Source organism: Salmo trutta, chromosome 18 (assembly GCF_901001165.1).
Source record: "Salmo trutta chromosome 18, fSalTru1.1, whole genome shotgun sequence".
NCBI classification, from domain to species: Eukaryota; Metazoa; Chordata; class Actinopteri; order Salmoniformes; family Salmonidae; genus Salmo; species Salmo trutta.
The window spans coordinates 53,384,567-53,404,221 of record NC_042974.1 but is presented as its reverse complement, the minus strand read 5'-3'; the positions used below and the strand labels follow the sequence as shown (position 1 = coordinate 53,404,221).

At 40.6% G+C, this 19,655-nt stretch overlaps 1 protein-coding gene across 2 annotated transcripts in view; it reads left to right on the top strand.

Annotated features, from left to right (window-relative positions):
• Window positions 1-19,655, top strand: part of rnf213b (ring finger protein 213b) — a 71,245-nt gene that overhangs the window by 28,317 nt on the left and 23,273 nt on the right. Inside the window, exons 31-41 of one of the 2 annotated variants that reach the window (XM_029699024.1) lie at window positions 2,406-2,541; window positions 2,810-2,998; window positions 3,183-3,316; window positions 3,447-3,622; window positions 3,801-4,004; window positions 4,191-4,378; window positions 4,537-4,657; window positions 7,999-8,099; window positions 10,005-10,184; window positions 10,426-10,571; window positions 10,915-11,014. In XM_029699024.1, the coding sequence (XP_029554884.1) occupies window positions 2,406-2,541; window positions 2,810-2,998; window positions 3,183-3,316; window positions 3,447-3,622; window positions 3,801-4,004; window positions 4,191-4,378; window positions 4,537-4,657; window positions 7,999-8,099; window positions 10,005-10,184; window positions 10,426-10,571; window positions 10,915-11,014 (1,675 nt within the window). Of the gene's footprint in view, window positions 1-2,405; window positions 2,542-2,809; window positions 2,999-3,182; window positions 3,317-3,446; window positions 3,623-3,800; window positions 4,005-4,190; window positions 4,379-4,536; window positions 4,658-7,998; window positions 8,100-10,004; window positions 10,189-10,425; window positions 10,572-10,914; window positions 11,015-19,655 lie in introns of those variants that run through there. The other variant, XM_029699025.1, reaches the window with a different exon arrangement.

Below are 19,655 nucleotides of genomic sequence, written 5' to 3'. Positions count from 1 at the left end.
AGAAAAATGGTCTTACCTTTCCTGTTCTTCGTCAGAATGCACTCCCAGGACTTCTACTTCAATAACAAATGTAGGTTTGGTCCCAAATAATCCATCGTTATATCCAAACAGCGGCGTTTTGTTCGTGCGTTCTAGACACTATCAGAATGTTAAATCACGGTCGTGCGCATGGCGCAGAACGTGACAAAAAAATTCTAAATATTCCATTACCGTACTTCGAAGCATGTCAACCGCTGTTTAAAATCAATTTTTATGCAATTTATCTCGTAGAAAAGCGATAATATTCCGACCGGGAATCTGCAATTAGCTAAACAGCCGAATGAAAATACTCCACGGGGGCGAATCGCGCACGCGCCTAATTCAATGGTCCTCTGATGCGACACTTGGAAAAGGAGATAATGTGTTTCAGCCTGAGGCTGCCTCGTCATCGTTCAGGTTTTTCCCGGGTTCTGAGAGCCTATTGGAGCCCTAGGAATTGTCACGTTACAGCTAAGATCCTGACTCTTCAATAAACAGAAGCAAGAACAACAACACCTTGTCAGACAGGGTACTTCCTGCATGAAACCTTCTCAGGTTTTTGCCTGCCATAGGAGTTCTGTTATACTCACAGACACCATTCAAACAGTTTTAGAAACTTTAGCGTGTTTTCTATCCAAACCTGAACAATAATATGCATATTCTAGCTTCTGAGTTGGTGTAGGAGGCAGTTAAAAATGGGCACATATTTTTTCCAAAATTCTCAATGCTGCCCCCTAGCCCGTAGAGGTTATTAAGCCATTTTGCCACAACTTTGGATGCTTGGGGTCATTGTCCATTTGGAAGACCCATTTGCGACCAAGCTTTAACTTCCTGACTGATGTGTTGAGATGTTGCTTCAATATATCCACATAATTTTCCGTCCTCATGATGCCATCTATTTTGTGAAGTGCACCAGTCCCTCCTGCAGCAAAGCACCCCCACAACATGATGCTGCCACCCCCGTGCTTCACAGTTGGAATGGTGTTCTTCGGGCTTACAAGCATCCCCCTTTTTCCTCCAGACATAACGATGGTCATTATGGCCAAACAGTTCTATTTTTGTTTCATCAGACCAGAGGACATTTCTCCAAAAAGTACGATCTTTGTCCCCATGTGCAGTTGCAAACCGTGGTCCGGCTTTTTTATGGCGGTTTTGGAGCAGGGTCTTCTTCCTTGCTGAGCGGCCTTTCAGGTTATGTCGATATAGGACTCATTTTACTGTGGATATAGATACTTTTGTACCTGTTTCCTCCAGCATCTTCACAAGGTCCTTTGCTGTTGTTCCGGGATTGATTTGCACTTTTTGCACCAAAGTACGTTCATCTCTAGGAGACAGAATGAGTCTCCTTCCTGAGCGGTATGACGGCTGCGTGGTCCCATGGTGTTTATACTATTGTTTGTACAGATCAACGTGGTACTTTCAGGCGTTTGGAAATTGCTCGCAAGGATGAACCAGACTTGCGGAGGTCTACAATTTTTTGTAGGTCTTGGCTGATTTCTTTTGATTTTCCCATGATATCAAGCAAAGAGGCACTGAGTTTGAAGGTAGGCCTTGAAATACATCCACAAGTACACCTCCAATTGACACAAATTATGTCAATAGCTTCTAAAGCCATGACATCATTTTCTGGAATTTTCCAAGCTGTTTAAAGGCACAGTCAACTTAGTGTTTGTAAACTTCTGACCCACTGGAATTGTGATACAGTAAATTATAAGTGAAATAATCTGTCTGTAAACAATTGTTGGAAAAATGACTTGTGTCATGCACAAAGTATGTGTCCTAACCGACTTGCCAAAACTATAGTTTGTTGACAAGAAATTTGTGGGGTGGTTGAAAAACGAGTTTTAATGACTCCAACCTAAGTGTATGTAAACTACCGACTTCAACTGTATATATATAAATAAATAATGGAAGAGAATTTTAGGCCTAACCCCAGAGAGATAGAGATATGCCGGTGGCAGGCTACTGCGTCTGCAATACAGATATAGACATTCAGGAGGGTATTTCGAAAATTTTCGTTCAGTATATTTTGTATAAAGATAAGCGTTATATTGTTACAGTCTTCCTCACCTCAAGTCGGAGTCAGTTGGAGTGCCGGGGCGCACTGCCTTCATATCATAGGCCTGCAGTAACTAAAGCTTAATAATAGCCACACCAAACCTTCACAAACGTTTCTTAACTTTATTAGGGTAATATCAAAAGTAAATCAAGCCATTGTTTATAAGGAAAATACGAGCTGAAGAGTGAACGTAAACCAGGGGGAAAAATGCACTACTCTCCCCAAAGCCCCCCCAAAAGTTTGACAACCCTTCTCTACTTTGAACCCCCCCCCCCCAGTAAATTTCGATCTGTCCCATAGGTAATACTGTTTTTCATGTGCCCTACAGCTCTTTTCCAGAACGTGTTGCTGGGTAGACTGGCAGGGACCCTGGTACAGAGGGAGGAGCTGGTTCACAACCCAGGGGAGTGGGTGAACAGAGAAGCCAAGAAACGCCAGGCTCTACTGGAGGGGGGCACTCTAAGGTAGTAGAACACCTGGTACAACACTTTAGAAGTAGAACAATTTAAAGTAGAACTCTATGGTAGTCGAACACCAACACCATCTTATTAGACCGACCATGAACTATAACAATTGTCTTGAATAGAAGATAGGTATCTTCCTATATCAACTCTAGTATTTCTTCCTGGGTCTGATGTGCGCTGTTCATATATAGTTGATATAAGAAGATGCTTTCCTTAGTATTTCTTCCTGGGTCTGATATGTTCTCTCTGTGTATTCCTTCACTGTAAGACACACCCTATGGCGCTGTCTGCAGTCCACTTTGACTCCAGTCCTGGCCTATATGGTGGAGGTTCTGGACAGGGATGCAAACCTGGACCTGCTGATCTCTGCTGGCCTCAGTCAGGCCCTCATACAGCTTTGGTTGGACATTCTGGCAGACAGACAGATTCTGGACCTTACACCACCACTAAACTCCAGGTATCCAATTCAGTAAATTGGTATTGTCCCCGAAGGGCAATTGTTTTGTACTTGCTGAGATCTGTCTGTATAAATGTCACTATGAGTAGTTCCAATAACCTTTTTGATCTCAATTTAAGAAATCAACTAAATAAAATACCTGACTGATATATAGTTGTGTAATTCTATTTCCATTTTCCTCTAGTGGGTCAGACAAGGAGGTCTTGGTGCAACATCACTTACTGTTGGGTGGTGAGGAACACCCCTGTGCTGCCCCCTTCAGTTGGCTCATGAGAATGCACTTCCAAAGCCTGTGGGAGGAATCAGAGTTTATACCAGGTGAGTGACAAACTTTGTTACCTGGTTTATCTCTGTCTCCAATCATGTGTCCGTATTGGGACTATCTAGAACGAAATAAATTATATTATGCTATGAGTGTATTGTCTAACTAACTGAATCTCACTCTCAGTCACAGAGGATGACAGCACCCAGAGGATTGTCCAGTTTGTGAGCACGGCCACCAGTAGCAAGCTGGGTAGCCTCATAGGGAAACTCTCAGACCAGGAGCATCTGGACTTTGACAAACGATACCTGCGTGACTTTCTGCTACTTTCCTTCAAGATCAAATCTGAAGATGAGCTGAGGGTGCGACTGTGTGAATCTTGAGATACCATTTCACATCACATTTTAAAACAGTCTAGTAAAAAGATATTGGGAATACTAACAACTGTCAATTAATGAACGATTAATGATCTATGAATTATCATTCATAAGTGTTGCCATTATATTTTCTGAAGTTGGTTGCCCCTGTTCCCGTACACAGGTGTTCACAAGAGCGGCGCTGGGCTGTGTGTCTGAACTCCAGCGTTCCATGACCATGAACCCTGATCTGTCCCCTGCCTGGGTGATGGCTGCAGCTAGACACTATGCTCCCAGACTGGACACTCTGTCCCATATCCTGCTGCTGCAGCCCCAGCTGGCCACAGACATTCTACAGCAGGCCTCACACACAAAGCCCACAGACATGGTGAGATCACATCAATTACACCATAAATAAGGTCCAGATTTAAGAGTTTAACTAGGGCTGGAAGTTTTTAACTAGGGCTAGAAGTTTTTCCTGGTCACATATGGCCACAAGGAACAACACTCAAAATAATTATGTTACGACCTGGAGTAAAAAAGAAAGCATGATGCCAATCTTTTTTTGTGGCAGCTAGAGGACATTTTGGCTCTTGGAATTTGTGTGGAGAGGACCAAGCTGCAGACTGTGACGTCCCTGACAGAGTGCGAGTCCCTCTTACGCAGAGTGGAGCTCCTACAGCCATGTCTGGATAGAGCATTCGGTGAGAAGTACAGCTCCCTCTGCAACCCTGGCTGTCTCCAGCGCCTGGACTCTATCAGGTACATTCATTGATTGATATAGTTAGTTATTCCTTCATTAATTGATTGACTGACTGACTGACTCATTAGTTGATCAGTAGATTGATTCATACCAAATAAAGTCAAAATACAGACATTTTTTATATTAGTCACCTTCTTCAACTTCTTCTGTCCTTCAGGTCTATTTGGCGTGGGATGCTTGTAGTAGCAGCATTCATCCAGCAGGTGTTGTTTGAGGGGAAACAGATAGACCCCAGTCTGGAGGATCTGGCTCTGAAACACTGTAGCCTTCTCCAAAGCGTAAGTGAGAAGTTGGGTTTAGACAGTATTAGCAATAATGATCCACCCACCGTTGCAGTGGTGTAGTGGAGGGTATACGCAGGTATTTGCTATATACCCACATTTAGGGCATTGTGTATACTCCCTTAATCCCCAGGATGCGTATCAAAGTAGTGTGGTGGAGGTATATACCGTATCAATTAATAAGGCTGATGGAACAGATTAGAATGTTTAGCTTAAAATGCATGTGCGACATTAGCTTAAAATGTCGCACATGCAAGCAATTTCATGGAACGAGATGGAAATATCGGTTAGAAATTTAGAAAGAGGAGAGATCGAAAGATGCAACAACTATTATGGTCTGCTAATATGAATAAAATAATTCCTTTGCCTGATCAACAATGATAGAAAGTTGAACAGGAGAGCGCATAAGTCTTTATAAAATAATGTCTCCACGTTTCTATGGTGGTATTTTGGCTACCGGCTACTTTGAAGAAAGGTAGGACATGCCTCATAATATGAAGTAAAATCAGGGGTTTCAAACAATGAAGGAACAGGAAAAATATAGTGATGCTAATGATAGGCCTAACTGTCTTCTGGTAGATGGAAAGGCTTTCTCAAAAACCTTCTCAATTAAATGTTAGAGCTACAAAGTAGTCTGACAGAAATATATCATGATTATTTGCATCAATCCAGTGGCCATTTGTTTTGCAAACTCCATCTCATGTGCGCTACAGAAACACCGCTAACCAAACAACAATATTAGGTGCCAACTGCAGTTGAATTAAAGGGTAACTAGACTCAAAAATCTAAATTTCGTGGATTTTTCCCAAGCCTCAAAAGTGGTCTCCTGATGTGGTGTGAGCATTTGTACCCTACATCTCAATTTCCACCTAAAATGACATACCCAAATCTAACTGCCTGTAGCTCAGGCCCTGAAGCAAGGATATGCATATTCATGATGCTATTTGAATGGAAACACTTTAAAGTTTGTGGAAATGTGAAATGAATGTAGGAGATTATAACACATTAGATCTGGTAAAAGATAAAACAAACAAAAAACATGCATTTTCTATTTTTGTTGCATCATCTTTGAAATGCAAAAGATTGGGGGGTGTAATTTAGATTTAGGATGCTGGGTGTAATTTAGGTGTTGTCCAGTCATGTGCAAAGTTTCAGACTGATACAATCAAGAATGAGATATCTACATAATATTTTGTATCAAGTCTCCCAGCTGTCCCTCACGAGTTTGCCCAAATGTACCCAAGTGGCCGAATTGGTCAATTTATACATTTCCAAGTACATAACTAAAGAGAACATACAAAAATGCTATGGTAATAAAAAAAGTACAATTTACACACCCCCAGGAATGTCATACATGATGGATCATTAGCTTCCCTACATAAAAAGGTACTAACCTTCACTCTATATGGTCAGGCGGGGGTGGGTGTGGAGACAGACAGCAGAGGGGTCAGACTGGAGGAACCAATTCCTACATTTGAATGAGTGGGGGATAGAGGACTTGAATGTGGTGTCTGAAGTTGGCTCCCACAGATCATCCACTATTGAGGATTAAAAAATAAATTTAAAAAACAGTTAGAACTCAAGTTTACGAATACTTATTTTATTTAACCTTTATCTTAGCAGGGGTGAGCACTGCATCAAATATACAACACATATCTATAAACATACAATACCAGTCAAACATTTTGACACACCTACTCATTCCAGGGTTTCTTTATTTTTACTATTTTCTAAATTGTAGAATAATTGTGAAGACATCAAAACTATGAATGAAAACATATGAAGTCATGTAGTAACCAAAAAAGTGTTTAACAAATCAAAAAATATTTTATATTTGAGATTCTTCAAAGTAGCCACCCTTTGCCTTGATGACAGCTTTGCAAAAACTTATTTTACTTACTGATATAAAAGTAACGTTACCTTTTCCTTCCAATCTTACTTGCACGCAGGACTCCTCGTGTCACTCTCCCGGGTCAATTTCTGCAATAATCTCCTCCAAATGTGTATACTTGAAGTTTGATTTAGCGTTTACACTCTTAGTAGCCATGTTGTACTTTTTCAGTGTTGAGTAAACTTTGTAGAAGAAAGCGAGGGCTGCGTAACGTAAACTGCCCTGCATCCTGTGGATTTTCAATGGCCAATGAATCGCATTGCACGCAGCCATAGGACAATGGGCGTTAGTCCTACAAAGGGCATCACATACTCATGTAAAGCCCAGCTCATTGGCTATCTAGCTAGCTATGTTTCAAAACGATAGATGGTCATTGGACCAAGAGACTAACAATCAAGTGAACACCGTCCGTCTCATTGCTGCGTAATGATGGCTGTCCACCATGGACTAATTGACCTGTTGTGTAGCCAATACGTAATGTAGAATGATGGAACAAGTTTGGTTGCCTTCTAAAGCGTCTGAGGATTGCACAGAAACCAAACTTGACCGGGTGAAACAAGGTTTAGCCAGTTAGATTTCATAGATTGTTTTGTTGCAAGTTGAAAGAGTCAGAATTCATGTAAAACGCTGTATACAACATGGATCGTGTTAGTATATAAAAATGTATTTTATCAAACAAAACTACCTACATTGTATCTCTGGCACCCTCAGGATAACAAATCAGAGCAAGATTACTGAATGTAAGTACATTATATACCGTCAGAGGTGAATGTATCAAACCAGTTCCCTTGATAAAAGTGTTTTGTAGTTGTGTACTATCATCAAACATCAAACAATAGCATGGTATTTTTTTTCGCTGTAATAGCTACTGTAAATTGGACACCGCAGTTAGATGAACAATCATTTAAGCTTTCTGACCATATAAGACATGCTTTTGTTTTCAATGCCATTCTAGTCAAATATCGCATATTGTGCATCGGGACAGAGGTTAAAGCATCCAATTTATTTATTTTAATCAAATGTAACTTTGAGAGCGAAACTATTTTTTTTTTGAAGATTTCTGACTTTGACATTGACATTGACGTTGACATTCTCATGTATCTATGTCAATAGTAGACCTACTATTAGCCTACTGCACACTACAGCTTGGGTTGGTCTGTCTTTGAAAGACCAATATGGGATTCCTAATTTTAGGTCTTTCAGAATGTATGTCACTGTTTGTCAAATTATTTTTCATACAGGGGTGCCTTTTCTTCGCCAGGTGGGCCATTCAGGAAATGTTTGGCAAAATTAGAGTATACCCACTTCTCAAGGCACCACTACACCACTGCCCTTGATTGATTACTTTATGGATTACACATTATTTGTCATTTTTAAAGAGAACTATGCTAGGCCTATTCAACATGTTGGAATCAGTTTGCAGTTTTTATGTTTTTCTTCCTCTCAGCTGATGCAGGACTCTCCTGATCTGAGGAATGTGGACACATTGCAGCAGCTGATTCGTATCCTCAACTCCTATCATCAACAGTGCATCAGTGGGGATCTGCGGTAAGACTCAATTCAATATCATATTGTTTGGTTTTGTATTAAACTAATATACACTACATGGCTAAAGGTATGTGGACACCTGCTCGTTGAACACCTCATTCCAAAATCATGGGCATTAGTATGGAATTGATCCCGCCTTTGCTGCTATAACAGCCTCAACTCTTCTGGGGAGGCTTTTCACTAGATGTTGGAACATTGCTGCAGGGACTTGCTTCCATTCAGCCACAAGAGCATTAGTGAGGTCGGGCATTGATGTTGGGCGATTAGACCTTGCTCGCAGTCGGCGTTCTATTTCATCCCAAAGGTGTTCAATGGGGTTGAGGTCAGGGCTCTGTGCAGGCCAGTCGAGTTCTTCCACACCGGTCTCGACAAACCATTTCTGTATGGACCTCACTTTGTGCATGGGGGCATTGTCATGCTGAAACAGGAAGGGCCTTCCCCAAACTGTTGCCACAAAGAAGCACAGAATTGTCTAGAATGTCATTGTATGCTGTAGCGTTAAGATTTCCCTTCACTGCAACTAAGGGGCCTAGCCCAACCATGAAAAACAGCCCCATACCATTATTCCTCCACCAAACTTTACAGTGGGCACCAGTAGCATTCTCCTGGCATCTGCCAAACCCAGATTTGTCTGTAGAGTGATCCATCAATCCAGAGAACGCGTTTCCACTACTCCAGAGTCCAATAGCAGCGAGCTTTACACCACTCCAGCCGACACTTACATGCTGACCAGACCGGACAAGTCGCGTGCGCGAGCGTTGCAAAATATATTTAGAAATCCATGTTATTCAATTATTGCACCCACACTGCTCACGCACGCCAACGAGCGTCTGCGTTGCCAAGGGCTAAAATAGAAGTCATTCCTATTTCTGACGCAGATCGCACTGCAAGTCCTGCCTCTCCCATCTCCTCATTGGTTTATAGAAGCAGGTACTCACGTGCCATCTCCTCATTGGTTATATCCACGTGGGTGATTGAAAGACGAACTGTTGCCGGTTGTCGTGGTAAAACTATGAAAGTGTAGATGCCAATCACCATATAAGTTCAAAGATGAAAAAGCCTGGTAGGAGGAGAGATGACTAGAAACTATTTGGTTGACCGTTTTATGTGTGGATTAATTGTCGGAGTAGAGGACCTTGTGCATTTCAGGTAAAATAACAACTCAATGTTTATATCGCAGGACAAATTAGCTAGCAACAGCAAGCTAGCTAAATAGGACAAATTATCTAGCAAGTGCAAGCTAACTAGCTAAATAGGACAAATTAGTAAGCAAGACAAAATAAATGTATGCACGATGGCGCACGCGCGCAGCCGGTTTGGGTTCCGTGTTAGCATTGCACATGGTGATCTTAGGCTTTTGTGCAGCTGCTCGGCCATGGAAACCCATTTTATGAAGCTCCCAAATAACAGTTATTGTGCTGACGTTGCTTCCAAAGGCAGTTTGGAACTTGGTTGTGAGTGTTGCAACTGAGGACAGATGATTTTTACGAGCTATGTGCTTTAGCACTCGGCTGAGCCGTTGTTGCTCCTAGACATTTCCACTTCACAATAGCAGCACTTACAGTTGACTGGGGCAGCTCTAGCAGGGGAGAAATTTGACGAACTGACTTTTTGGAAAGGGGGCAACCTATGATGGTGCCATGTTGAAAGTCACTGAGCTCTTCAATACGTGCCATTCTACTGCCAATGTTTGTCTATGGAGATTGTATGGCTGCATGCTCGATTTTATAGGTGTAGCTGAAATAGCCAAATACACCAATTTGAAGGGTTGTCCACATACTTTTGGCCATTTAGTGTATCAGTGATTTCAGCTTCACATCACTTTAACAGTAAACTTGACATTTTCCACAGTATATTGAGCCATAGTTGTATTTCTTATTTCTCATGATACTTTCTACCTCCTAGGTTTGGCATCAATTGCCCAGTGTGCCTATCAGAGCTCAAAGAGCCATCCACCCTGCCCTGTGGACATGTCTTCTGTCTGTCCTGCCTCCAGAGCAGCCTCCAGACAGACAGGCATTACTGTCCCAAGTGCAGGGAAGACCTGCCACCAAACTTCCAACCCTCTGTATGTAAAACCATCAAGTGAGTTCAGAAACAGCCTTCAACATCCACCCTTCAACCGTCTCACCTAATTTACCTTTTCTGAAGCGGGCATTTGTCTTTACCCCATCACACAGCACAAAGTTTATACAAATTGTAGTAGAAAGGTCTTTATGAATGTGACAGGTGATATTTTCGTCAGTTAAGTGTTTCAGTGAAGCGTCCAGCATTCCCAGGGAATGGATTGACTCCAGTGCTGTGACAAACCCCTGTGTTATCTCAGGTCAGCCCTGCAGCAGCATGCAGAAATCAGGGGCTGCTGTAACTCCTTCTTCCTGGAGGTGGTTTCCCGGTTCTGTCTGTCTAACGGGGAGAGACCCAGAGAGGGTGTCGTAGAGCTGCTTTTCTCACTACTCATCTCTGCACAAGGTGAGTGCCCTGGAGGAGACAGGAAGCCATTTTGAGTGGTTCTGCCACTACTGTGTAGCGGCTGGAGCCAATTCATATATTACATCTACATGTTCTGATTTTGTATGCCTGATATTATACGTTTCTCATTTTGTCATACAGTCGTTTTCATTGCAAGTTAAAGCATAATGTTACCTAGATAGCTAATGTTAGCTGGCTGGGTCGCTAGCTAATATTGCATGTAGGATCTTTGTAGTAATATTATCTCAAAAAGCCATTTGTATTGCAAGTTATAGCCTAATGTTAGCTTTAGAGTTCAACGTTTTGATTAAGAAAGGTCATTGAATGAGACTTGTGTTTGTAGGGAATGTATACAGGACAAGAGAGCTCACTCCCTTCCTAGAGTGTGTTGACAACAGTCCTGTTGTCCGCTCTGTACTACCTAAACTCCTGCTGCAATACAGGTACAGGCACTTCAAAGTATACATACTACTCTGACATCTACTAACATACGCACACATTTCTCTCACACTGTCTGTCACTTTATGGCTTTTTGTTGTTTTTAAGACAGATAAAAACTGCTCAAAAGCATTGTTTATTCATTTTATTTATTTAACCTTTATTTAACTAGGCAAGTCAGTTAAGAACAAATTCTTATTTACAATGACGGCCTACCCCTATAATGTTTATAAAAAATTAAATCCAGAGTAATTTAAAAACAAATTGTAGTAGTATTGATGGTAATAGGGTTTTCATAGGCTATGGGTTATAGTGACATACTGTATTTTGAGGTGGTTTGTAGGTGTGGAGTTATTATAATGGGTTATAGTGGGCTAGTATAGTAGGCTAAAGTGAGTAATAAGCAGTGTTTCCCAACTCCGGTCCTCCAGTACACCCAACAGTACATATTTGTGTTGTGGCCCCGGACTAGCACACCTGATTTTACTTGTCAACTGATCATCAAGCTCTTGACAAGTTGAATCAGTTGTTTTTGTCCGGGACTACAACACAAATGTGTGCTGTTGGGGGTACTCGAGGACTTGTACTATAGCATAAGCCATAGAATGGGGTTTTAAGCTCTCAAAATGTTTTAGTTTGAACATTCTGATAGTTTTGTGGCAGTGATTTCGGTTTAGAATGTTGAAGCCTGCATTCCGTCATTTATAGTTTATGAAGTATGAATTGTAGCAAAAAGCTGTGTTGAAGCCGTCTAAGTTGAGTCGGTCTGCACATTTCAATGTTGGGTTGGTCCTTGTAGCTGAAACGGATAAAGAGCAGTGGCGAATCCTGATTTTGCCTTTGGAGGCTATGAAGCTTTTATGAAAATTTAAAACGGTTATAGTTCAAAAAGTATGAAAGCGTGCTTCCAGACTGGAAGGAACTCTGAGGCCTTGACTGGGTGAGGTGTAAAATGATTGGGGCCTTTTCTCAATTGCATACTCCTTGCGTCCTCTCTCCTCGCCTCTTTCTCAAAACCCATTGGATGATCATCAAGTCAATGGTCACCGCTTTTCAGAGTGTGTTGCATTATGGGGATAAAAATTGTCAGACTTGTGTCTACATGTCGACTGTGTGAACATGAAATCATGTGAGTTCATGAATTTTTGACGGCAAGTTTCAGCAGTTGCTCTTCAACAACTTCATTCTGCAGCCATCACCTGCATTGTGGGAGGCTCTATTGTCAACCAATCATTAGGGTGTTTTTGTTTGACCCACGAGAACGTGCCCAAAGACTTGACTGAAACAGGAACCAACTTTGCTGCAATTCATGTATATAGTGGATATGTACAAATTAATGTGATATGAAACTCTCTCTCACTAATTGATTGTACAATATACACACATTTGCAGTTTGTTAGTATGTTATATGGGGGTTGGAGACATGTTTATTTCATTATAAACAACAACTTTTATAAATGGCAACACTGCCATGTTGCACTGAGTCTTGCTGACTTTCTGCTGTCACAAATCAAATAAAAATCTAATTCTATTTGTCACATGCTTCGTAATCAACAGGTGTAGACTAACAGTGAAATGCTTACAGTGCACTCAGAAAGTATTCAGACCCCTTGACTTTTTCCACATTTTGTTACGTTACAGCCTTATTCTAAAATTGATTCAATTGTTTGTTTCCGTCTTCAATCTACACTCAATACCCCATAATGATAAAGCAAAATGTTTTTTTAATTTTATTATTTTGCACAAAAAACTAAAAATTGAAAAATGAAATATCACATTTGCATAAGTATTCAGACCCTTTACTCAGTACTTTCTTTAAGCACCTTTGGCAGCGATTACAGCCTTGAGTCTTCTTGGATATGACGCTACAAGCTCGGCATACCTGTATTTGGGGAGTTTCTCCCATTCTTCTCTGCAGATCCTCTCAAGCTCTGTCAGGTTGAATGGGGAGTGTCGCTGCACAGCTATTTTCAGGTCTCTCCAGAGATGTTCGATCAGGTTTAAGTCTGTGCTCTGGCTGGGCCACTCAAGGACATTCAGAGACTTGTCCCAAAGCCACTCTTGCATTGTCTTGGGTCGTTGTCCTGTTGGAAGGTAAACCTTCGCCCCAGTCTGAGGTCCTAAGCGCTCTGGTGCAGGTTTTCATCAAGGATCTCTCTGTACTTTGCTCCGTTCATCTTTTCCTTGATCCTGACTAGTCTCACAGTCCCTGCCGCTGAAAAACATCCCCATAGTATGATGCTGCCACAAACATGCTTCACCGTAGGGATGGTGCCAGGTTTCCTCCAGACGTGATGCTTGGTATTCAGGCCAAAGAGCTCAATCTTGGTTTCATCAGACCAGAGACTCCAAGCAGGGTGTCATGTGCCTTTTACTGAGGAGTGGCTTCCATCTGGCCACTCTAGCATAAAGGCCTGATTGGTGGAGTGCTGCAGAGACGGTTGTCCTTCTGTAAGGTTCTCCCATCTCCACAGAGGAACTCTGGAGCTCGGTCAGAGTGACCATCAGGTTCTTGGTCACCTCCCTGAGAAAGGCCCTTCTCCCCCGATTGCTCAGTTTGGCCGGGCGGTCAGCTCTAGGAAGAGTCTTGGTGGTTCCAAACTTGTTCCATTTAAGAATGATGGAGGCCATTGTGTTCTTGGGGACCTTCAGTACTGCAGAATTTTTTTGGTACCCTTCCCCAGATCTGTGCCTCGACACAATCCTGTCTCGGAGCTCTACGGACAATTCCTTCGACCTTATGGCTTCGTTTTTGCTCTGACATGCACTGTCAACTGTGGAACCTTATATAGACGTGTGTGCCTTTTTCAAATAATGTCCAATCAATTGAATTTACCACAGGTGGACTTCAATGAAGTAGTACAAGCATCAAGATGATCAATGGAAATTGGATGCACCTGAGCTGCACCTGAGTCTCATAGCAAAGGGTCTGAATTCTTATGTAAATAAGGTATCTGTTTTTTATAAAAAACTGTTTTTGCTTTGTCATTATGGGGTATTGTGTGTAGATTGAGACATTTTCATTTAATCAATTTTAGAATAAGGCTGTAACGTAACTAAATGTGGAAAAAGTCAAGCAGTCTGAATACTTTACGAATGCACTGTACTTATGGGCCCTTCCCAACAATGGTGAGAAAGACAATAGAAAAGTAATAATAAATACACAATGTGTAACGATAACTTGGCTATATACACGATACAATATACAGTGGGGGGAAAAAGTATTTGATCCCCTGCTGATTTTGTACGTTTGCCCACTGACAAAGAAATGATCAGTCTATAATTTTAATGGTAGGTTTATTTGAATAGTGAGAGACAGAATAACAACAACAAAAAATCCAGAAAAACGCATGTCAAAAAATGTTATAAAATGATTTGCATTTTAATGAGGGAAATAAGTATTTGACCCTCTCTCAATCAGAAAGATTTCTGGCTCCCAGGTGTCTTTTATACAGGTAACGAGCTGAGATTAGGAGCACACTCTTAAAGGGAGTGCTCCTAACCGTAGCTTGTTACCTGTAAAAAAGACACCTGTCCACAGAAGCAATCAATTCAATCAGATTCCAAACTCTCCACCATGGCCAAGACCAAAGAGCTCTCCAAGGATGTCATACACATTTTAGTGTATATTCAAGTTAGGGGAGTTAGTGTCCTTGCCTGATTTTAGGACTCTGATCGACAACACTGTTTGTGATAGCTGCAGTTGTTTCTAATCTTCAATTATATCTGTACCTTGTGACACTTTGTCTTTTGTGTGTATTTAGTATTTTTCTGTAATATTTTATGTACACACTGCTATTTCCCTGTTTTGCCTTCTTGCTAGGCCGCCCTCGCAAACTATGTTTTTAAACTCAGTGGGTCTTACCTGGTTAAATACATTTTTTAAAAATGTATCAGGTGATCCCAATTTTGATGTATCCTTATAGCGACTGAGTAAGCGATATAATTGTTTTTGATAGCATAGTATGTAATTTTAGACGAAAATTGAAAAAAAGGGTCCGATCCTTATTATTAAGAGCATATCAGTTAAAAATCCATTCTAACCTCAGTTTAGTCTTTGCATAAATATGCTCCAGCTTTTTCACCTGCATCTGTTGACAGTCATGTAGGCCTATGTGGCACTCTGAGGGGGTTCAGTTGATGACCCCCCCACAGTTTAATTTCTCAAAAGAGGAATTTATATTAGGGAATGGGTAGGTTACATTTCAAATCCATTCAATTCAGAAAGTAATTATAATTTTCATTCCAAATTTTCCTAATTGAAAAGCATTGAAGTCAATTTGAATTTGAGTGTCCTTCCTGAATTGACTGGAATACCTGTACTCTCCAGGGTGGTGTTGTCCTCATCATCCTCCTCTTGGTATGCCTCTCCCTCAGCTTAATTGTCATCACCTACAGTATGTGGAGATTGTGAATCATACAATTATTGCAAGTTTCACCAGCAGCAGTCAACAATCAGTGCTCAGGCAGATCATGTTTTGAGTATGACAACTTGCCGTCGGCCTATAGCCTAACCAACGTATCGTTACTTACCAGCATGTGAGCTGTTTATGTTGGTGAGCATTGAGGCAACAATAGGTCTTTTATCTTAGGATTTCTTACATTTCCGATAGGAAGCGATACATGCTTTTGCCTCCAGCAATTCGAGCGACTTCTCTTTTTTCATGCAGGTAGCACTGTTTCAAGGCCTTGCACTTATTTCTTAGGATGTGCCAGCGTTTGTTATTTCCCTTACTTTGAAAGTCCTGATGTAATTGTTGAAACAGAAGAGTTTCTTTGGCGTTTCCAATCTAAAATGGATTAGGAAATGTGTCTTGTTCGTGAATTAAACTTAGAATGACCTTGTTGTCTTCCTCTGTCCACTTGTATCTTGTCATGATTGGCATGTCATTTTGTCCCACAAGCAGTAGGAGCTTTCTAGTTATGTGATGACATCATGTGCCCCGCGTACCTTCATAATTATTTGACAATGTGATGTAAAGCAACATGTGATAACATGAAACTATACATGTGAAAACAGGTGATTACATGTGAAGTCTTCAAAACACATACTTCCACACAATTTCACATCTGAAATTTCATGTGAAATCATTTGATTTTCCACATATGAAATCATGTGGTTTTTCTCGAAGGGGAATTCATCAGATACAATGATGGGATTCAAGTCAAATCACAGTACAATAAAATGCTTACTTGCATGTTCACTCTTGACAATACGACATAATAAAAATGACACCAATAGAATAATATCTATTTGGACCGTGAGGCTATTTAAAAAAAATGTGTCTCTATACTCCAGCATTTTAGATTTGAGGTAGAATGTCATCTTTATCCTCACCGTCTGTCGGTATTACACGGAACCCAAACCGGCTGCGAGTGTGCGCCATCGTGTGCCATCGTGCAAAAATATATTTTGTCCCCCTACACCAAACGCGATCACGGCATGCAGGTTAAAATATCAAAACAAACTCTGAACATTAATTTGGGGACAGGTCGAAAAGCATCAAACATTTATGGCAATTTAGCTAGTTAGCTTGCACTTGCTAGATAATTTGTCCTATTTAGCTAGCTTGCTGTTGCTAGCTAATTTGTCCTGGGATATAAACATTGAGTTGTTATTTTACCTGAAATGCACAAGGTCCTCTACTCCGACAATTAATCCACACATAAAACGGTCAACCTGAATCGTTTCTAGTCATCTCTCCTCCTTCCAGGCTTTTTCATCTTTGAACTTATATGGTGATTGGCATCTAAACTTTCATAGTATTACCACGACGACCGGCAAAACAGTTCGTCTTTCAATCACCCACGTGGGTATAACCAATAAGGAGATGGCACGTGGGTATCTACTTCTATAAACCAATGAGGAGATGGGAGAGGCAGGACTTGCAGTGCGATCTATGTCAGAAATAGGAATGACTTCTATTTTAGCCCTTGGCAATACAGACACTCGTTGGCGCGCGCAATAATTGAATAACGTGGATTTCAAAATGTATTTTGCAACGAGCGGTGTGGTCAGCCTATTAGATAGAACATCGCAGCCCTGCCCCACTGGGGGGGAAAACAACTTGTGGTTACCCCATTTCTTTTTGTCTCCTTGTTTTAGTCAATTAGAAAACAACATTTAAGAAAGTACAACGTCTAAAGATTACTTTTCAACATTGCCTTTTCCTGAGCGTTCTCACTACTTAGAAAAACGTAATATTGTAGGGCTTCCCTCATGCCCCTTTTTCTTGATGGTGCTAGCAGCCACATGAGTGAGTGAGAGCTAGCTAGCTACCCACCAGAATATTAAGCTAGCCAAGAGACCAACAACACAAGCAACCGGACAAACAAACTATACTAAACAAGTTAAATGTCTTATCTTCTCGCAGGGTCTATTTCCTTACGTGGGAGCATTGCGAAACGTAGGTCGGGATTTTTGAACATTGAACAACACAGCAGCTTTTTGGCATGTTTTGTTATTTCTGTATAACAAAAAATGGATGACGAAGTGGTCTCTTTTACACTGTTGGTTAATTGGTAAGTGTTTGTTTTACCCCAAGTTATGGGCGTGGTTGAGGGAATTCCTTATTTTTACGTGAATATGGATTCGGTAAAGAGGTCAATTGAACTCGAACAAAACATTGGAATTGCCATGGAAGTGCGTGGGGGAAAGATCCCAAACCTCCTCATTGCCCCCCAGCAAATTTAGGCTATTGTTTATATGTATATTTCACACTATGTTGAGGTAGAAATTGGAGTATAATGTTGTATGGATGTCAACCCCAACACATGTTCATGTCATCGTTACCAATCAACTGCATTACAGTTAAAATGACTTTGACTACCACCGCGGATTTCTGTATGCTAGCTATGCTAACCAGTTTCTACAAATGAGAATTAGTATTTAGAAATCAGTTCTAAATGTTATGCAGTAAAAACAGCTCAATATATCCAAATTGGACTAAAGTATCCACATTTTGGGCCTGTTACAATACATAAATCATGACGGACGAGACGAATATCCACTTTGTTAGATCAGATTTGTTGAATATATGCCAATCTGGTCTCAATGGAATGGTCTGCGTTCCATCAACCCCTTTACCGCATCCATTAGGCAACAGTACAGAATGTCAGCTTTTATCTTAGGGTGTTTTCATGCATATCTGTTTTACCGTTTAGAAATGAAAGCAATTTATGTCCCCCCATTTGAAGTCTTAACACACTGATCAATGTCTAAATGGGTTTACATGATAGCTCAGCTGAAACGAACACGGCTTGTTTCCAATGCTTAGCAGGGTATATAGAGGTAGGCATCTGGATGGTAGACTCATTCTCACTGAAGTGCATTGTCCCTCGTATACCAGTAAGAGTCACTGTTTAAGCAGATGTTACTGCGAGTGTAGCAAAATACTTGTGTTTCTAGCTCCAACAGTGCAGTAATATCTAACAAGTAATATCTAACAATTTCACAACAATACACACAAATCTAAAGCAATGTCAGAGCAGCATAGACTAAGATGCAGTAGAATAGGATAGAACACAGTAAATACATATGAGATGAGTAAAGCAAAATATGTAAATTCAACATCATTTCAACAACCCAATATACAGTTAATTGAATATAAGATGAAAAATATTTTTTTACGATTCTATGTGGAATTTTCTACGCAATTTAAACCTATGCATAGTTATGATGATTATGTTGAAATTAGATTGATTTAAACTGACTAACAGGTTGTTACATCAATGTATTTAAGTTTAAGTTTTACCCTAATGTCAATGTTTACAATGCTGGTTCAAATTAAGGATAAACAGTACTGGTGTTTGACTTTTTTCAAATCCAATGTATTTTCCACTTGGATTCCACGTCACAATACGTTTACAAATGATGTTGAAATAATGTTGATTCAATCAGTGTGTGTCCAGTGGGAAGTATTTGGACAAATTCGCTTATAGTATATTAAAGTAGTCACAAGTGTAGTAATTGGTCCTTGCACGCAATGACTCCATCAAGCTTGTGACTCTCCAAACTTGTTGGATGCATTTGCAGTTTCTTTTGGTTGTGTTTTGAATGATGTTTTACCCAATAGAAACTGAATGGTGAATATATTATGTCATTTTGGAGTCCCTTTTTATTGCAAGTAAGAATATAATATTTTTCTGAATGCTTCTACATTCATGTGGATGCTACCATGATTATAGAAAATCATGGATGAATCGTAAATAATGAGTGAGAAGCCGTTTAGAGGCACAAAGATCATACTCCCCCCAAATAAATGTTTTCTCACTCATAATTATTCATGAGTCATTCATGCTTTTTCTTAAGATAATCCTGTTGATGCCCATGATTAATCAACTCCAGTCATCATTCACCTTCAGTTACTATTGAGCAAAACATACTGTAGCCCAAAACACAACCAAAACAAACCACACATGCATCCAACGAGTTTGTAGAGTCACAAGCTTGATAAAGGGAAAGGGGGATACCTAGTCAGTTGTACAACTGAATGCATTCAACTGAATTGTGTCTTTCGCATTTAACCCAACCCCTCTGAATCAGAGGTGCGGCGGGCTGCCTTAATCGACATCCACTTCTTCAGCGCCCGCGGGAACTAGTCATTGCGTGCAAGGAATATGGGATCAAATACTACACTTTTGACT